At 40.8% G+C, this 16,118-nt stretch overlaps 1 protein-coding gene across 2 annotated transcripts in view; it reads left to right on the plus strand.

The window, feature by feature from the left end:
- The window catches only part of PIK3C3 (phosphatidylinositol 3-kinase catalytic subunit type 3), a 655,170-nt gene that overhangs the window by 300,763 nt on the left and 338,289 nt on the right, over positions 1 to 16,118 (plus strand). For both annotated transcript variants that reach the window (XM_053701053.1, XM_053701054.1), the window contains 3 exons: positions 5,336 to 5,426; positions 9,713 to 9,780; positions 11,766 to 11,871. In XM_053701053.1, the coding sequence (XP_053557028.1) occupies positions 5,336 to 5,426; positions 9,713 to 9,780; positions 11,766 to 11,871 (265 nt within the window). The remainder of the gene's footprint in view (positions 1 to 5,335; positions 5,427 to 9,712; positions 9,781 to 11,765; positions 11,872 to 16,118) is intronic.

The raw sequence follows: 16,118 nt of genomic DNA on the forward strand, positions 1-16,118 counted from the left end.
GGTTTAACTAAAACCAAGGATTTACTACTCAGATCCTACTGGTGGCCTACCATCACATCTGATGTGGCCATGTACGTTAACTCCTGTCACATTTGTACTACTACAAAGAGAATTAAAAGACCACCTTTCGGTCTATTATTATCTATACCTACTCCAGATAAGCCATGGCAGCACATTGCTCTTGACTACATTGTCGACTTACCTCAATCAGGTAACTACACAACAATTCTTGTTGTTGTGGACCTATTTAGCAAAATGCTCCATCTGATACCATATCATAAGTTACCAACAGCTGCTGAAACCATACACCTGTTAATGACTAACGTTATTAAACTACATGGTTTACCCACAAAAATGCTCACAGATCGTGGATCGCAATTCACCAGTGCCCTATGGTCTGCGTTCTGTAAACAATTCTGCATTGAGAAGAGATTGTCTTCCTCCTACCATCCACAGACTAACGGACAAACAGAGCGTAGCAACCAGTGGGTAGAGCAGTTTTTACGCTCTTATTGTCATACCGCACAAAACACTTGGTCCCAATACCTTCATTATGCCGAATTTGTCTTCAACAATACTGTACACTCCACTACCAAACAGACTCCTTTCTATACCAACTATGGGTTTCACCCTAAATTCCAATATCTCCCCGAAAAAGTTCCAGATCATCCACACATTTCTGATCTCACATCCACAATTATCACCAACTTCGCAAACATCAAACAAACCATTGATGATGCTAAAGTTGTGCAAAAGAGATATTACAATCGTAAGCATATTCCTCCACCAGCTTACTCTGTGGGTGACCTTGTTTGGCTCTCCACCAGAAACCTTCGTTTGTGTACACCCTCAAGGAAACTTTCACCTTTGTTCATAGGTCCTTTTCCTATCCAGTGCATCATCAACTGTAATGCTATTCGTCTCACTCTACCCCCCACGCTCAAGATACACCCTACATTCCATGTGTCATTGCTCAAACCCTACAAACATTTACGTGACCATCTAACTGGACAATCCTTACCCCCGGTCTCTATTGACCCCAATATGGAGTACGAAGTTGATGACATCCTAGACTCTAGACGTCTAAGAGGCATTCTTCAGTACTTGATCAAATGGAAGGGTTATTCCTCGGAACATAACTCCTGGGAGCCATAATCCAACATATCATCTCCTAGATTGGTCTCCAGATTCCATCAACGGAACCCCGATCGTCCTGGTTCTTGAGCACCGGAGTTGCTCCTTGGAGGGGGAGTCCTGTCATGTATTCGCCTGTCTTACTGCCCCTTTAACAAATTTCCCAGTATCACCTTAAATACCAGCATTCCACTTCCTTCCTTGCTTGGTATTGTTCGTCTGCAACTAGCTAAGCTGCATCCTGATTAGCTCTTCAGTTCTACTGAGTCACTCCTGCATCGGCTAGTCTCTACTGCCTGTCAGTTCTGTTCACAGCGCTAACGGATCTGCCGCCTCTGTGACGTCACACGCCAAGCAGGGCGCCTCTCAGCTCTCCTCTCACAGCACAACCGCTGCATCCGAGCTGTCCTCTAAACTCTGCTCTACCGAATCTCTTGCCTCAGCCTACCAGGTATTTAACCCACACGGGTTACTTTGTATTTCATGTTACTTTTATGGCCATGCTCACTTCTTTTATATTGCGCATAATATCAGCTTAACACCGTGTTATTGTCTAAACTTCTGACTTCAAGCTCACTGTCAGGTTGCTGTATTCCAATCTCACCACACATGCTGCAACAGCCATTACCTACCTGTGAGCCTCTATTCACATATCAACTGCTACCTGTGCATGTTGGGCTATTACACATTACTTTGGGGTAATGTCCATGTAACTGCCCTCTGCACTAATCTGCTACAACTACTCATTATAATATTATTTCAGTGGCTGTGGTCCAACCCAAACTTTGTTTTATTTCAGGCATTGCCTGTGTTCCTGACAATCTCAGACCGCTGCAATTATGCATGCTAAGTCAGTGGAATGGGGATTACTCAGATTTGTCCCCTCTACTAAATCTGGATCAAGAGACCAGAGATTCTCTTCTCTGGTGGCTATCTCGGGTCCATCTGTCCAAGGGTATGACCTTTTGCAGGCCAGATTGGACGATTGTAACAACAGATGCCAGCCTTCTAGGTTGGGGCGCAGTCTGGAACTCCCTGAAGGCTCAGGGATCGTGGACTCAGCAGAAGAAACTCCTCCCAATAAATATTCTGTAGTTAAGAGCAATATTCAATGCTCTTCTAGCTTGGCCTCAGTTAGCAACCCTGAGGTTCATCAGATTTCAGTCGGACAACATCACGACTGTGGCTTATATCAACCATCAAGGGGGGACCAGGAGCTCCCTAGCGATCAGTGTTCCCTCTAAGGACAGTTTTGTGTGCAGCCCAGCAGTGAAACAGTTAACAAGAGAACCATACCTTTCCACCTGCATTGTGCAGTGTTTGCTAATTGCAGGGTGTGGTTACCTAATTAACTGTTTCACTGCTGGGCCGCACACAAAACTGGCCTTAGAGGGAACACTGCTAGCGATGTTAGAAGTCTCCAAGATAATTCGCTGGGCAGAGACTCACTCTTGCCATCTATCAGCGATCCATATCCTAGGTGTAGAGAACTGGGAGGCGGATTTTCTAAGTCGTCATCCGGAGGTGTTTGCTCAACTGATCCATCGTTGGGGCAAACCAGAACTGGATCTCATGGCGTCTCGCCAGAACGCCAAGCTTCCTTGTTACGGATCCAGGTCCAGGGACCCGGGAGCGACGCTGATAGATGCTCTAGCAGCTCCTTGGTTCTTCAACCTGGCGTATGTGTTTCCACCGTTTCCTCTGCTCCCTCGACTGATTGCCAAAATCAAGCAGGAGAGAGCATCGGTGATTCTGATAGCGCCTGCATGGCCACGCAGGACCTGGTATACAGACCTAGTGGACATGTCATCCTTTCCACCATGGACTCTGCCTCTGAGACAGGACCTTCTAATACAAGGTCCTTTCAATCATCCAAATCTAATTTCTCTGAGACTGACTGCATGGAGATTGAACGCTTGATCCTATCAAGGCGTGGCTTCTCCGAGTCAGTCATTGATACCTTAATACAGGCACGAAAGCCTGTCACCAGGAAAATCTACCATAAGATATGGCGTAAAAATCTTTATTGGTGTGAATCCAAGAATTACTCATGGAGTAAGGTTAGTATTCCTAGGATATTGTCCTTTCTCCAAGAGGGTTTGGACAAAGGATTATCAGCTAGTTCTTTAAAAGGACAGATTTCTGCTCTGCTATTCTTTTGCACAAACGTCTGGCAGAGGTTCCAGACGTCCAGGCATTTTGTCAGGCTTTGGTTAGAATTAAGCCTGTGTTTAAAACTGTTGCTCCCCGTGGAGCTTAAACTCGGTTCTTAAAGTTCTTCAAGGAGTTCCGTTTGAACCCCTTCATTCCATTGATATTAAACTTTTATCTTGGAAAGTTCTGTTTTTGATGGCTATTTCCTCGGCTCGAAGAGTCTCTGAGCTATCTGCCTTACAATGTGATTCTCCTTATCTGATTTTTCATGCAGATAAGGTAGTTCTGCGTACCAAACCTGGGTTTTTACCTAAGGTGGTTTCTAACAAGAATATCAATCAAGAGATTGTTGTTCCATCATTGTGTCCCAATCCTTCTTCAAAGAAGGAACGTCTCTTACATAATCTGGACGTAGTCCGTGCCTTGAAGTTTTACTTACAAGCTACTAAAGATTTTCGCCAAACATCTTCCCTGTTTGTCGTTTACTCTGGACAGAGGAGAGGTCAAAAAGCTTCGGCAACCTCTCTCTCCTTTTGGCTTCGGAGCATAATACGCTTAGCCTATGAGACTGCTGGACAGCAGCCCCCTGAAAGGATTACAGCTCATTCTACTAGAGCTGTGGCTTCCACCTGGGCCTTTAAAAATGAGGCCTCTGTTGAACAGATTTGCAAGGCTGCGACTTGGTCTTCGCTTCACACCTTTTCAAAATTTTACAAATTTGATACTTTTGCTTCTTCAGAGGCTGTTTTTGGGATAAAGGTTCTTCAGGCAGTGGTTCCTTCCGTTTAATCCTGCCTTGTCCCTCCCATCATCCGTGTACTTTAGCTTTGGTATTGGTATCCCATAAGTAATGGATGATCCGTGGACTGGATACACTTAACAAGTGAAAACATAATTTATGCTTACCTGATAAATTTATTTATCTTGTAGTGTATCCAGTCCACGGCCCGCCCTGTCCTTTTAAGGCAGACCTAAATTTTAATTAAACTACAGTCACCACTGCACCCTATGGTTTCTCCTTTCTCGTCTTGTTTCGGTCGAATGACTGGATATGGCAGTGAGGAGAGGAGCTATATAGCAGCTCTGCTGTGGGTGATCCTCTTGCAACTTCCTGTTGGGAAGGAGAATATCCCATAAGCAATGGATGATCTGTGGACTGGATACACTACAAGAGAAATAAATTTATCAGGTAAGCATAAATTATGTTTTTCATGAAGTCATTTGTATCTTTAACATAAGAGGATAGGGTAAGAAGAAAAGGGGTCTTAAGACGAAGTCAACATAGTGGCCTATTTAGAGTAGAGTATAGAAAAACTGAATTTATCAGCAATCTAAACAACTTTGATGCACACTTTTTAAAGGATTAATGCTTAATATCTCATATTGATTCCCCATCCCTAGTTGACATTTAATTTCAATTAAATAGTTTGATTCACCCATTAACACTAGATCTCCTGCCTTGTCCGCCTGTTTTACTATCAGATTAGAGGCCTCCATTAATTAATTTAAAGCTCATCTCTCACTAAAAGTCAAATTGTCTGAATTGAACTAATGCCCTCTAGCTGTGAAAAAACTGTCAAATGCTTTAAGATAAGAGGCGGCCATCAAGGGCAAAGAAATTAGCATATGTGTCTACCTAGGTTTAGCTTTCACCAAAGAATACCAAGAGGGCAAAGCAAATTTGATGGTAAAGTTAACTGGAAAGTTGTTTAAAATTACAAAATATCAGGATATCACAAAATCGAAAAAAATCATCAACTGGAAATACAAAATAAAAAAAGTAAAAAAATATTCTCAATCTCCAAAAAGTGAGACTCCAAGAATCCTCTCCTTATTCTCATGTTTTATTTTTTTTGTCAAAAGTTACATTTTGCTGTTCTAAGAAAAGTTAATTGTAAAAATACTTCAAAGTATAGTTCCATACCAGCAGATAATGAGAACAGTTTTCTAGATTTGCAGTCAGATGGAATTTTATGTGTTGTAAAATTATAGTAGTATATTGATATAGATTATTTATTTTTTAACCTGTCTACAATTTTTGCCACAGTACGCCAGTCATTACTAGTGTGCTGCCATCCGCGTCTCCGCCAGTAACTTCATCTAAAGCTAAGGAGGGTCTGGATGCAGAATACTTAGAGGTATGTTGAACAACACTATGGAATTACAATTTTCCAAAGTGATTTATGCAACGCATACATATGTTTTAGAGTAAAATCTGCATGCTTAATTGTTGTAAGTGTTATTATTTAGCTAATTTTAAGAAAGTGTGTTTATACAGTGAAGTGTGTCCTGAAATGCAGGCTGGGGTCTTCATATTTCAGAATGCACCAAACTCAGCAGCACTTGAAAGTTAATTGAGACCATTATAATAATACCATAGTTGTGTCATACCCAAAAATAACATTTCCGACATAATGCCCTTAGTCAAGTCATTACTGGTCTGTGGCCTTGCTCTGCAAATGGTTTTCTGTTGCGTTACTGCCCTATGATAGCATTTTCATTGCTGGCTAATGGAAAGAGGGTGTTCTAGTGTTATATGTTTCTCACTGGACTTTCTTTCCTGATATCTATCCTGTACTGTTGTATTACTGACTAATCCTACTGCAAATCCATTCTATGCATTCCAAAATTTTGGAGGGCTCATTGATGTCAGGAAGGACGGTATCAGTCCGAAATAGACCCAAGTGCTAAAATGAATTAATATACACACGCTAGCACACTGAGTATTATCCAGGACGTGATCCACAACTGCGACAGATAGTAAAGATCCATAGGTAAATAATGTAAGTAACTGGTACTCACAATACTGGACAGGAATACAAAGATCAGTCAGATGTATAAGTTAAAGTAGACGGAAGCAGGCAGAGGTCAGGAATACAGGGTTAAGCAAAAGCAGTGTCAGGCAGGAAGAGGTCCGGTAATTTTCAGTTAATACTGGGTTAGGCAAAGGCAGTGTGAGGCAGGCAGAGGTCCGATAACTTTTAGGTAATTCAGGGTTAGGCAAAGGCAGTGTCAGGCAGACAGACATCCGGTAACTTTTAGGTGATTCAGAGTTAGGCAAAGGCAGTGTCGGGCAGGCAGAGGTACTGTAACATAAATACAATTTACGGTAACAAAATACAAAGTTCAACAAACGGGCGTCAAATCTCCCGAACGCCGGAAGTATATAGGCTTGCTGATGTCATCAAAGCGGGGCGGTCACAAAAGCACGTCACGTTGCTAGGCAACGAGACGCTGCAGTACACAAAGTTCCTGGAAGCTGCAGGAGAGCAGCTCAATCATGATCGTGACAATGCACCCTCCTCAAGGACCCCTCCTGGGGTCAAGACAAGGTTTTTCAGGAAAAGTTCTATGAAAGGCCTTAATGAGTGCAGGGGCATGAACATGGCGAGCAGGTTCCCAAGACCGTTCAGTAATGGGGTATCCTTTACAGTGAATTAGGTAATACAACTTGTTGACACATAATTTCGAATCCAAAATCTGTCTGACTTTAATCTCAGGGTTACCATCCACCAGTAAAGGAGGAGGAGACGTGGACTTGCTGGAGTATTTGTTATGGACTGCAGGTTTCAGGAGAGAAAAATGAAAGTCAGGGTGGATCTTGAGAGTCTTGGGCAGAGCCACTCGATAAGCAGAGGAACATACCCGGGAAACAACCCGGAAAGGACCAATATAACGAGGACCTAATTTAGTAAAAGGCTGTTTGAGACAAAGGAATTTGGGGGAAATCCATACTTTTTCCCCACTACGATACATAGGTGCCTTTTTTCGTCTTTGGTCAGCAAATAGCTTGTATCTTTTGGAGGAACGGAGAAGTGTATTGCAGATGTTTTACCAATGACGGCAAAGGTTTTTAGCAGCAAGATCTGCAGCATGAACACCGGAGCTGAAGTAGTCAAGGGAAAAGTCCTAGGATCAAATCCATAAGCTGCTTTAAAGGGAGACATCTTTAAAGAGGAGTTGAAACGAGAGTTATGTGCCAGTTCGGCAAGATGTTGCAATCGGGTCCAGTTAGACTGATGATGGTCTATATAGAATCTCAGAAAGGTCTCCAGATACTGATTCACTGGACTTTTACTGGCCTGGTAGGGGACAGCCTTTTAGTAAATGAACCTTCAAGCCACAATACAAGCAGAGACCCAAGTCTTCTCAAGTGTTCAGTTTCGGATAATTTTATAGCACCCACTTCCATAGGTTCCACAGAATCAGGGGGAGGAGAACTCGGAGGAACAGGGTTAGAGAATCGGGGAGCCAGACGGAAGGATGGTTTATTCAAAGGTCTCCGGCTACAATCCCTTGCTTGTTGACATTCAAAAATCTGGGCATTAAGCCTAATGCATAAATTAATTAGATCCTCTAATGATTCAGGTGAATCTCGGTAGATTAGTTCATCCTTCATACATTCAGACAGACCTTTACGAAAAGCTGCTCATAAGGCTCCTTGATTCCAGGATGTTTCTTCAGCTAGAGTACGGAATTCAATAGTATATAGGGCCACTGAAAGATTGCCTTGATGTAAATCCAATAAACCGTCTTCTGCGGCAGCGGATCTTCCTGGCTTATCAAATACTGAAGAAAAGGTAGATATAAATGAATCCACATTGCTTAATAGATGGTTATTCTTTTCAGGCAGAGGTGATACCCATGCTAAAGCCTTCCCTTTCATAAGGGAGATAAGAAAGATAGTCTTAGAAGATGAGGTAGAGAACATCTGAGCATTGTTTCTAAAGTAAAGTCGACACTGATTCAAGAAACTATGGCAATCTTCTGAATTTCTGTCAAAATTATCAGGAAGAGGAATTCTAGGAACAGAATGTTTGTTGGCTTGTATGGCAGAAGAAGCAGCAGTAAAATCAATCACAGAAGTGCCAGTCTGAGCAAGAGCTGCTAAAGTTTGAAGGAGCAATTGGAAGGGATTAGTGTGCGCTATAGGAAAGTGATACTATACACTGCTCTAAAGTACTAGTTAAAAACAAGAGCAAAGCACTAGGCTTCAAGATAGAGTTAGTGCGCCGTTAGGCTAAAAGTATTCAAACACCAAATAAATTTATTTATTTATTTGGTGTTTGTATACTTTTAGTCTAACGGCGCACTAACTCTATCTTGAAGCCTAGTGCTTTGCTCTTGTTTTTAAAGTTTGAAGGAGAACAGCTATCTGATCCAATTTAGAATCTAGGGATTGCAAATGAGCAACATGGGATCCTAATAACTGTCCCTGATGGGTCAAGGCCCTGGCTAACTCAGTGGGGTCCATAATAATGGCCCGTGTGTAATGTCAGGAATGATGGTATCAGTCCGGAATAGACCCAAGTGCTAGGATGAATTAATAAGCACACGCTAGTAGACTATTATCCAGGACATGACCCACAACTGCGACCGATAGTAAAGATCCACAGGTAAATAATGTAAAGTAACTGGTACTCACAATACTGTACAGGAGTACAAGGATCAGCCAGATATATAAGTTCCAGCACACAGAAGCATGCAGAGGTCAGGAATACATGGTTAAGCAAAGGCAGTGTCAGGCAGACAGAGGTCCGGTAACTTTCAGGTAATACAGGGTTGGGCAAAGGCAGTGTCAGGCACACAGAGGTCCGGTAACGTTCAGGTAATACTGGGTTAGGCAAAGGCAGTGTCAGGCAGGCAGAGGTCTGGTATCTTTTAGGTAATTCAGTGTTAGGCAAAGGCAGTGTCAAGCAGGCAGAGGTCCGGTAACTTTTAGGTTATTCAGGGTTAGGCAACGGCAGTGTCAGGCAGGCAGAGGTCTGGTAACAAAAATACAATTACTCAGCAGAAGAAGCAACCAATAGAACAAAGTTCAACAAACGGGCGTCAAATCACCCGAACGTCGGAAGAAAATAGGTTTGCTGACATCATCAAAGTGGGGCGGTCACAAAAGAGCGTCACGTTGATAGGCAACGAGACGCTGCGGTACACAAAGTTCCTGGAAGTTGCAGGAGAGCAGCTCGATCACGATCGTGATTGTGACAATTGAAGGAAAGGAGATTCACTATCTGCTCCTATATACCATTGTAAGCATTGTCTTTGCCTACTCTTTCCCTAGTAATTTTATTAGATGATCTGTTTGTGTCTGTTAATAAGATATATACAGTACAACCGATTCTTCCCCTCTCCACTAGCTTATGTTAAAGTTTAACAGACGTAGTAGGAGTGTTAATGTAGAAGAGGAAGATCGAAGAATTTGACGTTCTGCCCCTATAGGCTTCAGCAATATTGCATCAGTATTCAAACACATGAGCAGATGACTTCTTTTTAATTAATTAAATTAATTAATTAATTAATTAATTAAATACACATTATGTATTTTATCTATATAATGAACATGTATTCAAATCCTATACAGCTAGGTTTAAATGAATTGTCAGTGTGTTTATTTTTTATTTTTTTTACTCTTTGTTTTTAGCAAGATCTCTGTACATTTTTGATTTCAAGAGCGTGTAAGAACTCTACACTGGCAAACTATTTATACTGGTATGTGAGTATATGCTGCATTTATTCTGTTTGATTTAACATTTATATTAAGATGAAATGAGATCATTTTGCAGGTAAATTAATTTTTTCTAGTTTGTTCAAATAATTGTGTTGCATATTAATTAGTCGTACGCATGCACTGCTCCTATTAAAGGGACAGTCAGCAACAAAATAGTTATTGTTTATAAAGATAGATAACGCCTTTACTACCCATTCCCCAGCTTTGCACAACTGACATTGATATAAATTAATAAACTTTATAACATTTAAACCTCTAAATTTCTGCCTGTTTCTAAGCCACTACAGACAGCCTCTTATCACATGCTTTTGTATTAGCTTTTCACAACAAGAGAGTGCTAATCCATGTGTTCCATATAGATAACATTGTGCTCACGGCCAGCGTTGTGCAGGACACAGCACTAATTGGCTAAAATGCAAGTCAATAGATAATAAATAAACAGCCATGTGATAATGGGGCTGTCTGAAGAGGATTAGATACAAGGTAATCACAGAGGTAAAACTTATATCAATATAACTGTGTTTGCTGTGCAAAACTGGGGAATGGGTAATAAAGGGATTATCTATCTTTTTAAACAATAAAACAATGGAGTAGAATAGTGTGGTTTAGCTCCTAAATTAGCACTTAAAATATTTAGAATTTATCCTTGTTTTATCTTGTGTTGCTTATGTTAGATTTTATTTTTCTGGTTTTAAACTGTTCATGAGTGAGAATTTTATTCCTGAGATACTAGTTAGTTAGACAGCTCTGATGATACTAGTTAGACAGCTCTGATGATACTAGTTAGTTAGACAGCTCTGATGATACTAGTTAGTTAGACAGCTCTGATGATTCTAGTTAGACAGCTCTGATGATACTAGTTAGTTAGACAGCTCTGATGATACTAGTTAGTTAGACAGCTCTGATGATGCTAGTTAGTTAGACAGCTCTGATGATACTAGTTAGTTAGACAGCTCTGATGATACTAGTTAGTTAGACAGCTCTGATGAAACTAGTTAGTTAGACAGCTCTGATGATACTAGTTAGTTAGACAGCTCTGATGATACTAGTTAGTTAGACAGCTCTGATGGGAGTATTTTTTTGCTTACTTAGTAGCATGATGCTTTTAAAGCTTAACCTAAAAGCACAGAAGGTGCCACTGGGTATCATGAGAATAAGCGTCAGTTTATTACTGGGGTGGAGTCTGGTGCAGTGCGAATGTTGTTGTTTCATAAAGTGCAACATAATATTTAGCACATATATAAACTATTACAGACTGCATTTTATTAGTATTATTGATATTAAATGGGGCGCTGCATAGTAAAAAATAAATGCTTGTTTCTTTGGTAGGTCATTTTGTAAATAAATTCCCTTATTTAGCTGTGTTGTCACATACCTGCAAAAGGGTTAAAACACTCCTATTGTACTCCAGGCGAGGATACGTCCAGTGATTCGAGTGTACGCATTGTGCCTGTGTGAGTGTCAGATGTATTTGATAATAGGCCTGAGGAAGGGACCTTGAAAGGGACAGTCTGCACCAAAATTGTTATTGTTAAAAAAAGATAGATCATTGTGCTCACACCCGTGGAGTTGTGCAGGACACAGCACTAATTGGCTAAAATGCAAGTCAATAGATAATAAATAGCTATGTGATAAGGGGTCAGAAGAGGCTTAGATACAAGGTAATCACAGAGGTAAAAAGTATATTAATATAACCGTGTCGGTTATGGAAAACTGGGGAAGGGCTAATAAAGGGTTTATCTATCTTTTTAACAATACAAATTTCGGAAGAGAATGTCCCTTTAATAGCCTTTCAGTTAATCTCAGTTGCCCACGTAATGTATCGGCTGGGCAAAGCCTGATTCTTTTCTTTTACTCATCGGATATGTCTTGCTGTTTGCATTATATTCTCTTAGGTACAATAAACATTTACTTTTTTTTTCGCCAATGAATCACCTCTCACTGAATTTGTTTTTCTTGCATGTAGGTATGTGATAGTGGAGTGTGAAGACCAGGATACGCAACAAAGAGACCCTAAAACCCATGAAATGTATCTGAATGTAATGAGGCGGTTTAGCCAAGCACTGCTGAAGGTGATCAGTGACAATTTGTAAATAAATGTTGTGGTTGTTTGCTAATAATGAATGGGTCATATTAGTCGAAAAATTATATAAAAAATGTGCTAGAGTATGACGATTGCGCATCAATTTCTACTCGGGTCAGCAGTGCTTTATGGATTCAAGTGGCACTTCTACTGCATATTTAATCCATTTACTTAGGTTAAACACACAGTAATGTAGGGTCGATAGTCTTAAAATGTCATACTCTAATGAATTAGATCATATCATTTTTAGACTATAATGGCCCTTTAAAGACAAGAAGACACAATCAAGGATAACAGACCTGTCTTGTAGTGTCAACATCACAGTGTTAAAACAAAACAAGCTAAAGACCATATTATAACCACCTTTTTATACGTATTCACTAGAAAAACAAAATGACAAAAAAAAGCAAATAAACAAAATGTATCAACAAAATATTCATAAAACAAATAAATAAAAATATATAATTTATCTGCGTTAGTGAATCAAAATGTCGCCTTAACCCCAAGTCTGTTCATTCCTTCCAATTAGCGAGAATGTCTCATCAAAATACCTTAAAATAAATTGAAAAACTTGAGTGATGCATTTTTATAAAACATCTCAATAAAGAGCAGCAAGCTCTAGTGTTCCAACCTGTGAGATATATCAAAAGGGCTGGAGCTACTCTTGCCTCTCATACCTAACCAGCTTTTAATCCCCTTCACATAGCTTCCCACTAGAAATGAGAACAAGTCCTTAGTAGGGATTAAAAACAGCTTTAGTTTCTCCAATGACAGCAACTGCATCAATGCACTTCTGCTCAATATTATGAATCTGAAAAAGGTTCTATATTGAGCCTGGGGAAAATATTACCAAGGACTCAATTTGGGTTTCTCTGCTACACCGTTTTGCATTTCTTGTATCAAACAACTATTAGTTTTTTGTTATTTTTTATTTTTTAAAGTTATACTTGTGTAAATATTTATATTAATGTTTAGTTACAATTCTTTAAAAGGAATGATTAAAGGAACAGTCTACACCAGAATTGTTATTGTCTAAAAAGACAGATAATCCCTTTATTACCCATTCACCAATTTTGCATAGCCAACACGGTTATATTAATATACTTTCTCTTGTTAAGTGTGTTCAGTCCACGGGTCATCCATTACTTATGGGATATATTCTCCTTCCCAACAGGAAGTTGCAAGAGGATCACCCAAGCAGAGCTGCTATATAGCTCCTCCCCTCACATGTCATATCCAGTCATTCTCTTGCAACCCTCAACAAAGAAGGAGGTCGCGAGAGGAGCTGGAATTTTTACTTAACTATTCTTCAATCAAAAGTTTGTTATTTTAAATGGCACCGGAGTGTGCTGTTTTTCTATCTCAGGCAGTATTTGGAAGAAGAAACTGCCTGCGTTTTTTTTCTATGTTCATAGCAGGCGTAACTAAGATCCACTGGCTGTTCTCGACATTCTGAGGAGTGGGGTAACTTCAGAAACTGGGAATAGCATGCAGGATCCTCCGCAAATGAGGTATGTGCAGTACATTATTTTCTGGGAATGGAATTGACTAAGAAAATACTGCTGTTACCGTATGATGTAAGTACAGCCTTAAATGCAGTAGTGGCAACTGGTATCAGGCTGATAAATGTATGCGCAGTCGAGTTATTTTCTAGGGACTAGAATTTGACTGAGAAAATACTGTTAAAACTGAAATAATACTTAAGCCTTATCTGCAGTGGTAGCGACTGGTAGCAGGCTTAGTGATAACTTTGCATGACATTGGAAAATGTTTTTTTTTTTAATAAAACGTTTACTGGCATGTTATTCGTTTTTTGTGAGGTACTTTGGTGATAAATCTCTTTGGGCATGATTTTTTTCCACATGGCTAACATATATTTTCTGCATGGAAACCGTTATATCAGGGCTCCCACTGTTGTAATAGGAGTGGGAGGGACCTTGTTTTAGCGCCTTGTTACGCAGTTAAAATTCTAGCACAGTCTTCCTGCTTCTTCCTCCTTGATCCAGGACGTCTCTAGAGAGCTCAGGGGTCTGCAAAATTCATTTTTGAGGGAGGTAATCAGTCACAGCAGATCTGTGACAGTGTGCTTGACTGTGATTAAAAGCATTAAATCTTAATTGATATCCGTTTTATCCGTTTTGGGTATTGAGGGGTTAATCATCCTTTTGCTAATGGGTGCAATTCTCTGCTAATAATACACTTCTTGTTAAGAATTGTTTAATTATATCTGTATTTTTGAAGCGCTGCAGCGTTTTTTATATTGCTTGTAAACTTATTGAAAGTGATTTCCAAGCTTGCTAGTTTCATTGCTAAGTCTGTTTAAACATGTCTGATTCAGAGGAAACTGTTTGTTCATCATGTTCAAAAGCCAATGTGGAGCCCAATAGAACGATGTGTACCAATTGTATTGATATTGCTTTGAATAAAAGTCAATCTGTACCGATAGAGAAACTATCACCAGACAACGAGGGGGAAGTTATGCCGCCTAACTCTCCTCACGTGTCAGTACCTGCGTCTCCCGCTCGGGAGATGCTTAGGATTGAGACGCCAAATACATCTAGGCCCTTACAAATCACTTTACATGATATGGCTAATGTTATGAAAGAAGTATTATATAATATGCCCGAATTAAGGGGCAAGCGCGATAGCTCTGGGTTAAGGACAGAGCGCGCTGATGACACGAGAGCCATGTCTGATACTGCGTCACAATTTGCAGAACATGAAGACGGTGAGCTTCATTCTGTCAGTGACGGTTCTGATCCGGGGAGACCGGATTCAGAAATTTCAAATTTTAATTTTAAGCTTGAGAACCTCCGTGTGTTACTAGGGGAGGTATTAGCGGCTCTGAATGATTGCGACACGGTGGCAATTTCAGAGAAAATGTGTAGGTTGGATAAATACTATGCGGTACCGGTGTGTACTGACGTCTTTCCTATACCAAAAAGACTTACATAAATTATTAGTAAGGAGTGGGATAGACCCGGTGTGCATTTGTCCCCTCCCCCGATATTTAGAAAAATGTTTCCTATAGACGCCACCACACGAGAATTATGGCAGATGGTCCCTAAGGTGGAGGGAGCAGTTTCTACTTTAGCCAAGCGTACCACTATCCCGGTGGAGGATAGCTGTGCTTTCTCAGATCCAATGGATAAAAAATTAGAGGGTTATCTTAAGAAAATGTTTGTTCAACAGGGTTTTATATTGCAGCCTCTTGCATGCATTGCGCCTGTCACGGCTGCAGCGGCATTCTGGTTTGAGTCTCTGGAAGAGGCGATTCGCACAGCGCCATTGGATGAGGCTTTGAGCAAAGTTAGAACCCTTAAGCAAGCTAATGCGTTTGTTTCAGATGCCGTAGTACATCTAACCAAACTTACGGCTAAAAATTCCGGATTCGCCATACAGGTGCGCAGAGCGCTCTGGCTTAAATCCTGGTCAGCGGATGTAACTTCCAAGTCTAAGCTACTTAACATTCCTTTCAAAGGGCAGACCTTATTCGGGCCCGGCTTGAAGGAAATTATTTCTGACATTACGGGAGGTAAGGGCCACGCCCTTCCTCAGGACAGGGCCAAACCAAAGGCCAAACAGTCTAATTTTCGTGCCTTTCGTAACTTCAAGGCAGGAGCAGCATCAAGTTCCTCCGCTCCAAAACAGGAAGGAACTACTGCTCGTTACAGACAGGGTTGGAAAGGCAACCAGTCATGGAACAAGGGCAAGCAGGCCAGAAAGCCTACTCCCGCCCCTAAGACAGCATGAAGACAGGGCCCCCTATCCGGAGACGGATTTAGTGGGGGGCAGACTTTCTCTCTTCGCCCAGGCTTGGGCAAGAGATGTGCCGGATCCCTGGGCGTTGAAGATTATATCTCAAGTATACCTTCTGGATTTCAAAACCTCTCCTCCACAAGGGAGGTTCCATCTATCGAGGTTATCAACAAACCTAGTAAAGAGAGAGGCATTTCTACAATGTGTACAAGACCTCTTAATCATGGGAGTGATCCACTCAGTTCCGCGATCGGAACAGGGACAAGGATTTTACTCAAATCTATTCGTGGTTCCCAAAAAAGAGGGAACCTTCAGACCAATCTTGGACTTAAAGATCTTAAACAAATTCCTAAGGGTACCATCGTTCAATATGGAAACCATTCGAACCATCCTACCCATGATCCAAGAGGGTCAATATATGACCACAGTGGACTTAAAGGATGCTTACCTTCACATACCGATTCACAAAGATCATTA

This window comes from Bombina bombina, chromosome 2 (genome assembly GCF_027579735.1).
Source record: "Bombina bombina isolate aBomBom1 chromosome 2, aBomBom1.pri, whole genome shotgun sequence".
Lineage (NCBI taxonomy): Eukaryota > Metazoa > Chordata > Amphibia > Anura > Bombinatoridae > Bombina > Bombina bombina.